General features: G+C 38.5%; 1 protein-coding gene across 4 annotated transcripts in view; it reads left to right on the top strand.

The window, feature by feature from the left end:
- TMEM255B (transmembrane protein 255B) overlaps nt 1-13,328 on the top strand; it is a 66,738-nt gene that overhangs the window by 9,829 nt on the left and 43,581 nt on the right. For 2 of the 4 annotated variants that reach the window (XM_085558513.1, XM_021545625.4), the window contains exon 3: nt 2,048-2,110. The exons of the other annotated variants lie outside the window; for them this stretch is intronic. In XM_085558513.1, the coding sequence (XP_085414639.1) occupies nt 2,048-2,110 (63 nt within the window). The remainder of the gene's footprint in view (nt 1-2,047; nt 2,111-13,328) is intronic. 4 annotated transcript variants of the gene reach the window in all.

Below are 13,328 nucleotides of genomic sequence, written 5' to 3'. Positions count from 1 at the left end.
AGCAAGAATATGTGGACAGACAGTGTTAATTTAAATTTAAAATAAGGTCTAGTTCTCATAGACTTTAGTAGTAAAATATTAATTTCACAGCTGATAGATGTGGTGAAACCTCCACTGATCTTAGGTAAGCAATTTTTGTCTTAAAAACCATGTGGAATTAACTCTGCCTTGAAGACACCTACAAAGATGAGTAACATTACCCACTGGCAGAGATTTACTTGTTTCTAGAAGTATTTACAGAACAGATCTTCAGAGTTAGATCCATAATATATTTTGGCTTCTGCCAAGTTCCCACTGGCTTCAAGAAGAGTTAAGTGCCTTAATTTCCCTGCATATGTGGTCACTCGTAATTTGTTTTGAAAAACTATTTTTTCTAAATACATTTTTATAGTGCTATGTATTTACCTGAACTTATGCATCCAAAGTAATTGAATATAAAACATTTCTGTGTGTAGATGAGTTAATATAATGTTACGCTTTGGAAGGTGTCTGCATTTAGTAGATTAGAGCATCTGTTGGGACTGCATTTTTGGAATGGTCTGCAAAGACAGAGCTGGAACTGCTTCAGCCTCATTTCTTTATAAATATTGTTTATAATTAAATATTTAATGTCACTTCTCTGTGACTACTTACTGTATTATTTTTCTTTGCTATTTCTATACTCTTTCAACAGGGTCCCCAGCACCATACTGACCTGGATTCCCAGAACTCCCAAACTCCCTGTTGTCTAAAAAGACGAAAAACTAGCTCATATAATCTTAAAACAATCTCAGTAATGCTGTAACTTTCATAATGATCTCTATGATTCTGCTCCTTTTTATTTAATTGTTATTGCTCTGTATTTGGTCATTCTTTTTATTCAAATGGATATTATTCATTCTGTGTTCCCTGCATCAGACATAAATGAGGTTTTATGGATTGTTCCTGTTGGAATGAAAAATGGGGCTTGGAACCAGATGTCATTTTGATGTAGTTATCTTAATTTGCAAAGTTGCTGTCCCCTGAACAGTGTGTCCTTGCTCACAGTTCCAAGTATCTCTACTATTTAGCTATCAGCTTTGGTGTGCTTGCCCACTCTTTCAAAGTCTCTGCTTTTAGTTCTTGTGCTTCCCTTTCAAATAAATTTTCCCAATGCACTCGAGCAAATCTCCTTTCCTTACAGTCGCTCTCTTGAAAGCGAGTGACGGATTCCTCCTGTGATACTGAGCGGGTAAAGTGCTTGCAGGGGATTTGTTTCTGCCATGAGCAGCTGTGTGGAACAGCAAAGAATTTATGGGCATTGCCTAAGCCCTTGGCTGGGACATGTAGTCCTTAAAAACTTAATTTGTGCTTGGAGGAGAGGCTCTAAGCTTGGTTCAGAGCAGAGAGGGGCCGGAACTGTGAATCCAAGGAGATTCTACTGCTCCAAACCTTCATGGGCCCATCACAAGGAGGAGGCTTTTCCTACCATCCCGATGTTGAAGCAACACTGAGCATTAAGGCCAGCCTACTTCAGTGTCCCTTCCTCCCCTCTCTCTCCTGTGGCTGTTGGTGATGCAGATGACTGTACAGGTCCTTTTAGCATTTTAGCAAGGATTTTTTAAAACCAAACAAGTATAACTGTAAGGGTTTGAACTTTGGGGAATGCATCTGTTTATTGAGAAAAACTGTCTGCAATTGCCTAAAGCTTTGCAATTTTCAAAAATCATGATGTATGGACTACATGTGGTTTTTTCTCCTACTTTACTTAGTTTTTCCTTGTGTAAAACTATACAGTGGTATAAAACTATGACAGTGGTAACAGTAGTCAGGTTATCGATTTGTGTCTATTCAGACTTCTGTTTACTGCATGACAAATTTTGCACTGAACTATGAAAGAGCTGCAGTCCTTGCCATTTCCCGTTACACTACATGATTTATGTCCAACAGTAACTTCCACCTTTTCCCTTGACCCACCCCATTTAACTCATCTGTGTGGTTCATTAGCTCAGATATCACTGTATGTGTTGGTATGCTGTCCAGAGAAGCTGACCTCATGTATTTCTATTGGTTTTGTTCTTTGCCTTAGCTTGGCTTTGGATCTTTCCTAGGGATTGTTGGCATCTACCTGGTAGAAAACAGAAGACAAATAGTAAGTAACATTAATTTTAATGTTTAATTAAATGAAAATTTTGTTTTCTTTCTTTTTGTATCAGACTGTATTAAATACAAAAAGCAGGGATTTCCAGTTAACTTAAAACTGCTTCATCTGCCTCAAAATGTTAGTCATTTGTTTCACCACTTCTGAGAAGCTTTAGAGAAGCATGAATGGGCCAGTAAGTTCCTTTGTACAAGGCAAAACAAAAGCTTACTTTGTTTTACTGAATTTACTTTCCTGTTGGATTAGTGAGTTGAATTGACCGAGGGCAGAATCACTTAAGTGCCAGAGCTTGGCCAGGACCATGTAACTGGGAAAAGGATGGGAAGAGAGCAAAATAGCAGTTTGAGCAGCAACAAGCTACATGATCTGCTCCACCCTAGCAGATGATCTCATCCTGCGCAAGAAGTTTGTCAGGAACACTTTCCTGAAAGTATATTTGTTAAATAGAAGAAAAAAAATCTAGAGCTCTTTCTTTTAAGATTGCTTGGCTATGTCAGACAGTATCTGAGATACTATATGATTTGTTTGTAGATTTAGCTTCCCATATAGTTTGCTTTTATTTATGTGACGAAGTCACAGAAAGTTTTTGGGTCATCTGGGTAAAGGAAGGTGTAAGAAGGAGGAAGAAATTTGTAGAAATTCTTAACAATTTCCTTCCTTTCTTTGCAAAAAGTAACAATCTTGGTTGACTGTCCAATGGGCACCTCACAGTAGACTGATTATAGCCAAGCATCATGAAATATGATTAATTTCACAATGCAGAGCTTTCACTGGTATAAATCAAGAATGGTGTTAAGCTCAGAGAAGGAACAGATGGATTTAGCCTGCATTTTACTAAGTAACTACTTTTCTTACAAGTGGTCATAATATCACTCCTTCATAGTATCACTCTTTTTTTGCACGACCTGTAAGTGTCAGTAGTGTATTTGCAATAACTCCCTCACTTTTACCTTTTGTTTCTAGCTGGGTTTCACAAAGAAATAAGATTTATAATGCTGTAATATTTGTCTCTGTCTTTTCTATTACATTTTTTAAATATGTTGACCAATTTCAGGCAAATTCAGGAGGGAGTAAAAGACTTGAAAGGTGTGAAATTCCATCAAGTTTTATGAAAATTCACAAGTGGGTAGAGGAGAGAATTACAACTTAGTTCCTTCATAGAGATAAAGGCTGCAATGTCAGCTCACCACTATTTAAAAGTAGAGAATCCAAATGGGACATGACCTGTGAGACAAAAATCTGCAGTAGGTCAGGTGTCATTAATTTTGCTACTAACAGAACAGCTTAATTAAGAACTGTTGTTCCTGATTTCTACATCAGATACCAGGATGAACAGCAGGTTCCAAGTTGCATGTTCAGTGCTGGGCAGATGAAAATAGCTTTATCTTGCACAGCATTCGTACTACCTTACTAACATGCATAAGAGTTTAGGGTTGTTTGATTTTTCACTTTTCTTCTAATCTACCTCGTGGTTTTCTATGCTTCTGTCCTTAGCAAAAGTAAAATGTCAGAAAAAGCCATAAGGTGGGTAAGCAGTAGTTAAAGTAAGTATTCCTTGACATGTGTCATTTACACAAGGACTGTGAAGACATATGTATCCAGTATTCTTGGGATTAGTTCCTGCTTGCTTTTCCCAGCATGGAACAAGGAAAGCTGCTTTCTGCTTATAACATTTACAGATGATTTGGCTGTTGGAAGATTTGGTTTCTGGGGAATAGACTAAGAGAATACATAGAAAATTTAATTATGAGTCTTGCCTTGCGAACCATCCACAGTGGGTCTTTTTAACACTGTCTTTGCCGAGGCTGAGCTGATGGTTTTAAAAGTTGTGGAAGTGAGATTGAAAGGGTTTACAATGGAAGGTAGTAGTTATTCCCTGGGACATAACTGAGTATATTGGAAGGGTTTAGGGCAGCTTTAATAAATTTGCAACCATCAGTAAGATTATAAAGATTGAAAGTAAGCACAGAAATGTAGAATAAATGTTATATTCCTGTACCTAAAAGCTATATGCATTGCAGCAGGACAAAAGGGAGTGGAAAGGAAATTGCTTACTCAGTTGCTTCTATTTTAACCAGACTACCTTTGAGCAATTACTGCAACATAATTTGAATTTAACCCAGTGTAGCTCTGACAGTTATCTGGCCCCTGTAATGACTCAATACTTCATTTTTTATTTCTTATTTAAATTGAAAATGAACACAAATTCAATTGCAAAGGGAAAAAAGTCTATTTCAAATTGACCATTCTACTTAAATCTATTTCTCTCTTTGTCTTGAAGTTCTATTTCACTGTGACCTGTCCATTTTAAGTCCAGATTCTTTCATGGTTGATGAAATGGTAAATGCAACATAAAATATATAATGATTAGCAGAGCCAGTACAGCAAAACCCCAGCACTCAGTAACTGATGAGCATGGAGTTTGAGAAGGAACAAAAGCGCAGTTAGGCAGAGTGGACAATGGTTTGTTCTTAAAACATAACATTAATAATGTTGCACTTCTTTGACCTCCTTCTTGGCATCCCAGAGCCCGCAGTGAGAGTTCAATGTGCTGACCAAGGTATAACCCTTAATTCAAAGGAACTGTTGCTTGAAGAAGCAGGCTCTGCCTCATTGACTAGCATGATTTCACTTCAGCTCTCAGCATTTGTGCTTGGCTCTGATATGCAAAGCTTGGCACTAGCAGAACAAAATTTCCCTTTGACTAAAGATTTGCACTGATTTGGGATGTTTCTAACTGGCAAACAGAAAGCATTTCAAGCATAATGTGTCGCTGTCCCTTTTTGCCTCTCTTGCACTCTGCAAAGCGGATTTGAAGGATGGTATATAGCTGGATGTTGTTTCATTCCAAAGGCACACTTAGTCTAGCTGGATGGGTGAAAAACATGATACTGCCCAAATAAAGTGGATTTGATTGTAAGACATGAAGTGTTCTCACTTCTTTGCTTGCTTGCCATCTCCTCACATTACAGTACAAAGTATTTCCAGTTAGGAAATGAGATGCTGAAATTACATAAAGGAGTGGGGGCTCCTGGCAGCAAAGTTGAGCTGAGAGCAGTGAGTAGTGATGAGGGAGTGCTGTAAGAGGTTTCTCCTCAGAAAATATGTGGAGGTGGCACAAGCTTGCACCCAGAAATGAATCACTCCCTAAATGTGCAATGTCAGTGTGACACCACGCATGCAGTTTTAGCTAACCCAATGCATAAACTGAGCAATGGTTCACAACTTCCACTCACACGTTTGTCTCTCCAGTGCCAGCCTCGCCCAGCCATACTGTTTGCAAGGCTGAAAATGAGCACTCTGAAGCTGTGGTGCCTACAGGAGTGATGGAGAGATTCAAGGGCAGCATCACAGCTGCCAGGGTTTTGAATGTTTGCAATATCACAGTGCTGCCCTCACTATGGGAGCTACAATGAGAGCAGCACAGCTGTGACAGAGAGCAGACAGGAAGGGTGTGAGAGGAGGTACAGGAGAAAAAAGGACACAGGGAAGATGGGGAGAGTTCATTGGAGCAGGAATGACCCCTCCTGAGATGGTGGGTAAGCACAAACCTTGGTACTTAGGATGGAAGCAGCTGTGTGCAGCAGGTCTGACACCCAAAGTCATCCACTACTGAGTCTTCCTCATGTTTTTGTCATGGTAACAAACATTTTGTTTTCTCACTGACATGTCTAGGATATACTCAGATATAAACCTAGTGCTCAGCCTGGTCCTTGACTTGTTCAGAGAGATGGAGGCAAAGCTTCCAACAAAGCAGAATTTGAAAACATGAGGAAGGTACAAACATGGAGCTCTACACAGACAGAAAAGGCAAAGCTATTTATTCAGACTTCTCAAGGGATGCTAAGTTTAGGTCCTTTAATATGCTTGCCTCCCAGCCTCTGTCAACAAGAATTAGATTTCAAATGAAGTGTTGAAAAGACACTATAGCTGAAGTTGGAGAAACAAAGCAATATTTTTCTTTTCTGTTTTCAGCTGATAGACTTCCCTTACAGTGCAAGCATCCCTGTTCTGCACTGACATTGTGTGTGGTAGGATTTTAATACCATCTCTGATTATTTTCTTAACATCGGACTTTTTCAGAATAGAGGATTTTTTGGAGCAGATACATGTTTGAGCCAGCTTTCAGAAGAGGCAAACCTTTTTCACTTTTTTCAAAACCAATATATCTTGTAAATTATGCCCATCAGAAAATGCCCAGTGGGCATTTTATGTAAAGGTGATGGTTATAAATATATACACCCCCCCCCAAATAATACTGCTATATATGGACCTAATTAGCTCTGTTCAAACATGTTCTGTTTCATTTGCTGTTTGCAAATCAAACATTCTGCATAAATTAGCTTCAGTGCAGATTTTGATCAAAGATACTAATTACTGATTGATTTCATATCACATATTAACTGAATTAAAGCAGCTTGTTTTAATAAAGAAAGAGCAATGAAATTCTGCAGATCCCCTGAGACTATCTTTGATGTTTCTGTGCAAATAAATGGAAGAAACCTTTACTGTTGCAGGGGAAATGCAGAAAATGTAAAGGCAATCTTTGTAATTACCAAGGTATTATTTCTTTCCTAAACTCAAGTTTCCAACAAAGTTAACAGCACTTCTTTCTTTCAGTGTTGATTTTCTGTATGCTCATATTTCACACATATTTCAGAGAAAAACAATTATTGATGAGGTAAAAATGTTAAGAATGGAAGAAATTAGTAATCATCCTTCTCTTGTTTAGCACCTTTAAAATGATTGAAATGGAAAAGACCTACTAATACCTTTTCAGGTATAAATGTGTGCTAGGTTTTGTGGTGTGACCTAGCTGCATATTTCAGAAAGAGACAAGATTTATATAAAGATAATCAAAATAGGTTGACACTGACACTTGAATGAGCTCAAGTGGCTCATCTTTATGAATCTGCATTTTTTCAAAATATAACAGCATCTTATTAGCTGTTAAGTTCAAGCACCTTATTCTTTGAGAATATCTTCCTGCTCTCATGGCTAGCTCTTCAAAACTTTAATGAGGTGCTCTTCAAAGACATCTTGGTCTCTCCTTAGGTTCTGGAAGACACCTTGAAGAGTGGTTTACACTAGATTCTGGAGTTTTAGTTAGCTAAGGTATGATAAAAAAAAAATCCTGTCTTAAGTGACACATTTCTCTTCTACGATATTGAGGAGATTACAGAAGATATCATACTACAGTTCTGTCTAGTTTCTAGTTGAGAGAAGAGCAGCCTATGTATAGATGGCCCATAAGCATGGTGTAGTCTTGGGTGTCCACTGCCTTATTTTTAATCCTTTCAGGAAGGGATTTCGAATGTGGTCTATCCATGGTAGGTCTGGGAAATCTGTGTTATTCCCTGTAATGCAGGAGAATATTGCACAAAAATAGGAGTAGAAGTGAGATGAATAACAAGATGTTTTGAAGGCTAAGTTATTTCAGCTGCAGAGGAGGAGGATAGGTGATATATCGGTGGGTATGAATGCACCATCCAAAATGAAGAAGACAAATGAAATTAAAAGAAGAAAGTTCTTTGGGCAAGTAAATGTAAGTAAGTGGAAAAGTTGTTCCTAATAGTATAATATTATGAGAGACATTTTGCTATCATTAATGTTATATATTCCATAAATGAAGACTAAGTAAAATACTTCTGATTTCTTTATGCAATTCTTTGGCCTAGTGCATTTAATGTGAGGATTTCCAATTTATAATAAATGTAAATGCCCACTGACACAAAGAGCTCTTTTCTCTTACCTCCTTTGCTCCTTCTTCTGTCTTGCTGACTCCTTCTGCTCCTCTTCCCTGCCCTGGAGAAAAATAGTCTCCACTAGTTAAGTGAGTAAAACGTTTCACAGCCAAGTGAGCATCAGACATAGCAAAATTTAACTGGTGGGGCTACATGGGTAAGAGTAGAGAGGAATCTGTAGAAGGAGGAAACAAGACTTCTCCCTTTTGCCAGGATCTGTTATATCAACTCACAGTGGCATGAAACCATCCTCCAAGTATTGTCAGTGAGTTAAATGCCTGAAGATAGATAGCATAAATTTCCCAAGAGAGTGTGAATTTTGAAGTTCAAGGACTCAAAGACAAAAATAGATACTTTCACTGTGCAAATTACTAAAGGAAATGTGGGAGGTGTTTCAGCTCTTCCCTGATCTAGTTCCTTATGGATTTGCATTTCATATTATATGTCTACAGGTGTATGTTTTCAGATTTTACAGCATAGATTCATCAACTAGACACGTAAATATTTATTTATATGTAAATATTTTAATATAGAAATTATACCCATGTAATACATAACCTGTAATATATGCTCACATATGTACATGTATGTATTTACAGCTGACATGTCCTGGCAAATACCCCTAATAATGACAAAGAAGTCTATGCCACTGTGCTACTTACATTATGTCTTTATTGTGCAAAATGCTTCTTAGACTCTTCATAGATGTGTGTGCCAGGTAGTTTCAGCTGGCAAAGCTGTAATGGGTAGCACAGTCAGCTCTGTAGCAATCTTTATGCTCCATCATCAGGGCTGTGTCTGTCTGACATAGCTAGAGAGGTGCCACCCAGCACCTCCACCTGCAGCCTAGCACTGTAGTTCCTTCCCTCCCACACAGCCCTGTGCTCGTCCACTGGTTGTACCAGTCTCAGGTCTTACCCACCTCAGGTTTCTCACCTCATTGGAAGACAGAAATGGAATACTGGTTACAAAGGGGAGAATTTTTGAGAGAGATTCTTTGGTTTCTATTTGGAGAGCTTCCTTGGCAACCAGAATTACTTTCATTTGCTTCTGGAAGCTTAATTTCAATAGAAACAGAAAGAAGATGCATACCTGTATGAATGAAAGTATGTCTTTCCACTACCAGAGCTTATTCCCAATACTGAAGTCTTTAAAGGCAATCACCATTCTTTTGAGTTAGAGACTCAAGCCACAGAGTCAGTTTAAGTTCTCTGTCTTTTGGGATGTGGTTCCTTTCAGATCTTTCTTAGAAACAGCACATGGGGTTAAGTGCATAATAGGGTACTTTTTACCTGCCAGTTTATTTTCTTGTGCTGTTTATGTAGTGAAAGTTTTTCTGTCACACAGTTGAAAACAAAAGTAAACATTATGACCCATGAAATGTGTTTGTGGAACAATAAAGATGTTAATTACTCTTCCTAGCAAGCAGGAGCACAGGATAGAAAGTCTCAGTAAGGAATCTGGTGTGTGCATGGTGAAGAAGGTGAGGTGGGGGTGTGCCTGTGAAAAGGACAGGCAGTTTCTGAACCTCTTGTTGACAAATTAGCTCAAATTAAATAGCTGAATATCCTTGATGGACAGATACAATCTTCCAGACTCTGCAGATAGAATTTCACTACAAGAAAACTTGTAATTCATGCATTTCTATAAAGAGAGTGTGTCTGTGTCTTGAGAAACCAATGCAATCGATTTGTGAAAACAGAGAGTTTGGTGTAAAAACAGTTCTTGCTGCTCAGTCAGCTCTGACCTATGTAAATTCCACCATTTTTTATCAGAAAGCATAAACTTTTATGGCACATGTATTTTTGGCACATGTATTTTTTATAAACGTTTATGGCACATGTATTTTTGGTTTATTGTTCTCATACCACTCAGAACAGCTGTTTAAGTGATAAAATGACCTTGTTCCAGCTTAAGCAATAAAAGAGCATCCATAAACGGAAATATTTGATGAATTCCTATAATGTCAGCACTGTTGATCAGTGAATCTAAATTTGTTTCACTTCTGTTCCCTTTCCTTTAATGCTGTGTTAGCTTTTTCTTTTAGACTGAATTTGATGTCCTTAAATGTGTAATAATTTTTAACTGTTCTTATCTAAGTGCTTTTGTTGATGTTTGCAAAGAGGAATTCTTACCAGTTTGAAGTGCCTACTGGACTAAAACTTGATTAAGATGGTTCCAAAATCATTAGCATTTCTCCAGCTGTGAAATCCTGATGATTTCTTTTTCTCTTTTCTGTGTAAGGGTGGCCAGAGAGTGGCACTGTCTGGAAAAGCACACTAGACTGAGCTGCCCTGAGAAACCCCAGTGCTGCCCTATGTAACAGTATGAGTCTGAAACAGAGGAAAGGGGGCTGATCACACAGCACCTAATTTAATGGGATGGAAGAAAAGCAGAGCACCTATTTTAAAAAAGTCTCTCTAAAAGGAGCAAAAACACAGGAGGAGCAGAGCATATGCACTGCACCTCCTTGAAGTAGAGAACGTCAGCCAGTAGGGGGTTGGATCAATCCAGACAAGACAAAATCCAGCAGCACTGTTTGAATGAGCTGAGTAAAGCTGAGATGTGCTGCTGCTAGAAGGAAATAAGGAACTGCAGTAATGGTTACCAGGATGATATGGGATTCTTGGATGTTGTGAAGGCTTACAAGAGCACTAGAGATAATAAAGCTAACCCTGCACCAGGAAAAAAAAACAACCCTTTTTTGGGTTTCCTTCTGTTTCTTGTCTTAGAAAATGCAAAGCCAGTACAGTTCCATCTCATTTTTTAAAAAAATTGTTTTAATAATATCTGTTGGACTACAGTGAAGTCTTAGATTCTACCAAAATCCCAGGAGACTTGATAGTGCATCATCAGTGGTGGCATTTTTAACTGAATCAAGACAAGCATTTTGCTCATCAGTGAATGAATTATCTTGAATTTAATGTGTTCATTTACACATAAATCATATTCATTCTCTGATTGCAATGTAATGGTGACTCCAGTTTCAAATTCTTAAGTGCACAGAAACTCCTTGATATAGGTTTTTTATTCTGTAGTTGGGCATTCTAGTAAAGATTTACTTTCTAAAACAATTTGAAATAATTTCCTAGCTATTCTGAGTCTGGTTTTATAGCTGATATTAGATTATGAGAGAAGAAAGAATGTATTAATCAGGTAACATTTCCCAGTAATTTTGTTTCATGTTTCATAATGGCTATTGATTTAATTCCCACCAATCTCTCATTGCTTGAAGATAAAAATATAGGAAAATTTGTCTTTATTTCATATAACAATTTTTCACAGAAACTGTATCTTCATGAGTTTTATCAAGTTAGGAAAAAAAAGAGAAGATGAATTACAGAAAGAGTAAAGCAAATGCATTGGCATGAGTCAAGACAACAGTTCTAGAGGGTGAAAACAACAGAGAGGCCTAGATCAGGGAACTGTTAGAGCTAACATACAGGGTTTTATTTGGAGAGTACAATGCTGAGGCAAAAGATTTCCATGCTGCTTTTCTAGGGACAGTTTTGAACTATGGGCTTTCATGCCCTAAAGCAAAATACCAAAGCTGGCAGAGTGAGCCCTCCTGTCCTGGGTGAGCCCTCCTGTTGTGAGGCCCAGCACAGCCATCACACAGCCCCAGGTCTGTGTCAGTGTGCTCAGATGCTCAATTAACCCATCTCCTTAACAAACTTCCAGAGCAAATGGCACAAGAAAAGTTTCCAGCAATTTGAGCAGTCTGTTCATCTGATCAGCAAAGAAGTAGTCCCTGTCCTAAAGATGTGTGTGTTTCTTTAGGAACTGGAGTAAGCAGGCTCAGGACTTGTGCTTCCTTCCTTTTCTTTTTCAACTGTGTTGCATAAACCTTCTTGGGCTGGTGGAGAGCCAGGACTGCTAAGTCACCCTGCTGCACATTTCCCATCCTTGGATACTTCTGCAGTCCCTTCCCATTGTGTGTAGCCTAAATGATGGATTATCTACAAAAGTTGAGCAGCAGTACCACTGGAAGAGAAAGAGAGCAATGTGCCTACTTTTTTACTGATGCCTACCTATGATAAAAATGAACAGTGAGTACCTAAGGTGTAACAAAAGATGTTGCAAATCCTGCCTTTCACAATTTTGCCCTTCAGGGTGTGGGGCAAGGAAAAAAAGATAAATTTTCCAAATGAAAATGCTACTTTGATTTTGAAAGTGGAGTTTGATATTTCTTTTTTCTCTTTGGCATAGTAATTTATACCTGTCATATGGTTTCTGTATTCTTTCCCCTTTGTTTATCTAATTAATTCAACGTTTTTATGCATGTGAGGTTGCTTAAATGTCTCATGGGACTTTCCTCCTGCCTGTGTTACACCAACTGGCCTTTTCATGTTGCTATTTTTCCTAATTATCCCTGACACGATACTGGGAAACAGCAGGCTTTTTCACCTTGACCACAAACAACAAAATAACCCCAGTCCTTATGATTTATTCATTACAGCTAAAACCTAGTGTTTACTTTGATGATCCCTAGGACTGTAAATTACACAGAACAGGTGAAACAATCTATTAGTTCCTGTCATCACTTCTGCCTCCTTCCCTTCTGTCATGACTACATGGTGTCATCTTCTCATTTGCACTGCATCTAGTGCTCATCTCTCTCTGCACTTATTTGAGGGAATAAGTAGTTTCTGCCTATGGAGTGAATTTCACTGGCTTCCTGTGTGCTTGGGTAGGCACAGGAGCTGGGATGAGGGATGCAGCCCTTTGGGACAGAGAGCAGGAGAAAGGGCTGGACAGCAGGAAACTAAAGTAAGGACTGGAGAAGAAGATGCCCTTTAAGTTGGCAGTAAGCAAGCAATCACACAGGCTCAAGTCTATGCCCTGAGGTGCTATTAACAACAGAGAGGGAAGGACATCTGAATCAAAGATCTTTGGTTTTGCTGAAAATATTGAACAACATATGACTGGACTTGCTGAATTCAACAGTGATTATACTGTGAAAAGGCCATAGCTTTCTAACTTGGTTACTTGATCTAAGGATGAGGCTTAATCTAAATGTATGACAACACAAACACAGAATCACAGGATGGGTTAGGCTGGGAAGGACCTTAAAAAGAATATCACCTAGTTCCAAGCCCCTTCCATGCAGAAGCATACCTTCTGCTAGGCCAAGTTGATCAAACCCCATCCAGCCTGGGCAGTTCCAGGGATGTGACATCCACAGGTTTTCTGGGCAACCTATTCTAGTGCCTCACCACCTTCACAGGAAGGAATTTTTTCCTAATACCTAATCTAAATTTTCCCTTTTTTAGTTTGAAGCCATACCCCCTTGTTCTCTCACTACATGCCCCTTATAAAAAAATCCCTCTCCAGTTTTTTTTGTAGGGTTTCTTTAGGAGCTGGAATGCATAGTTTGGGCATTCTTGAAAGTCTTTCATCATTATGAATTCTTGTCATTGTAACCAGTGCACAGCTATGATGGAGTTGGCATTAATTAATAATGA

This window comes from Lonchura striata, chromosome 1, assembly GCF_050655825.1.
Source record: "Lonchura striata isolate lonStrDom1 chromosome 1, ASM5065582v1, whole genome shotgun sequence".
NCBI lineage: Eukaryota > Metazoa > Chordata > Aves > Passeriformes > Estrildidae > Lonchura > Lonchura striata.
This window is presented reverse-complemented; position numbering and strand designations above follow the sequence as displayed.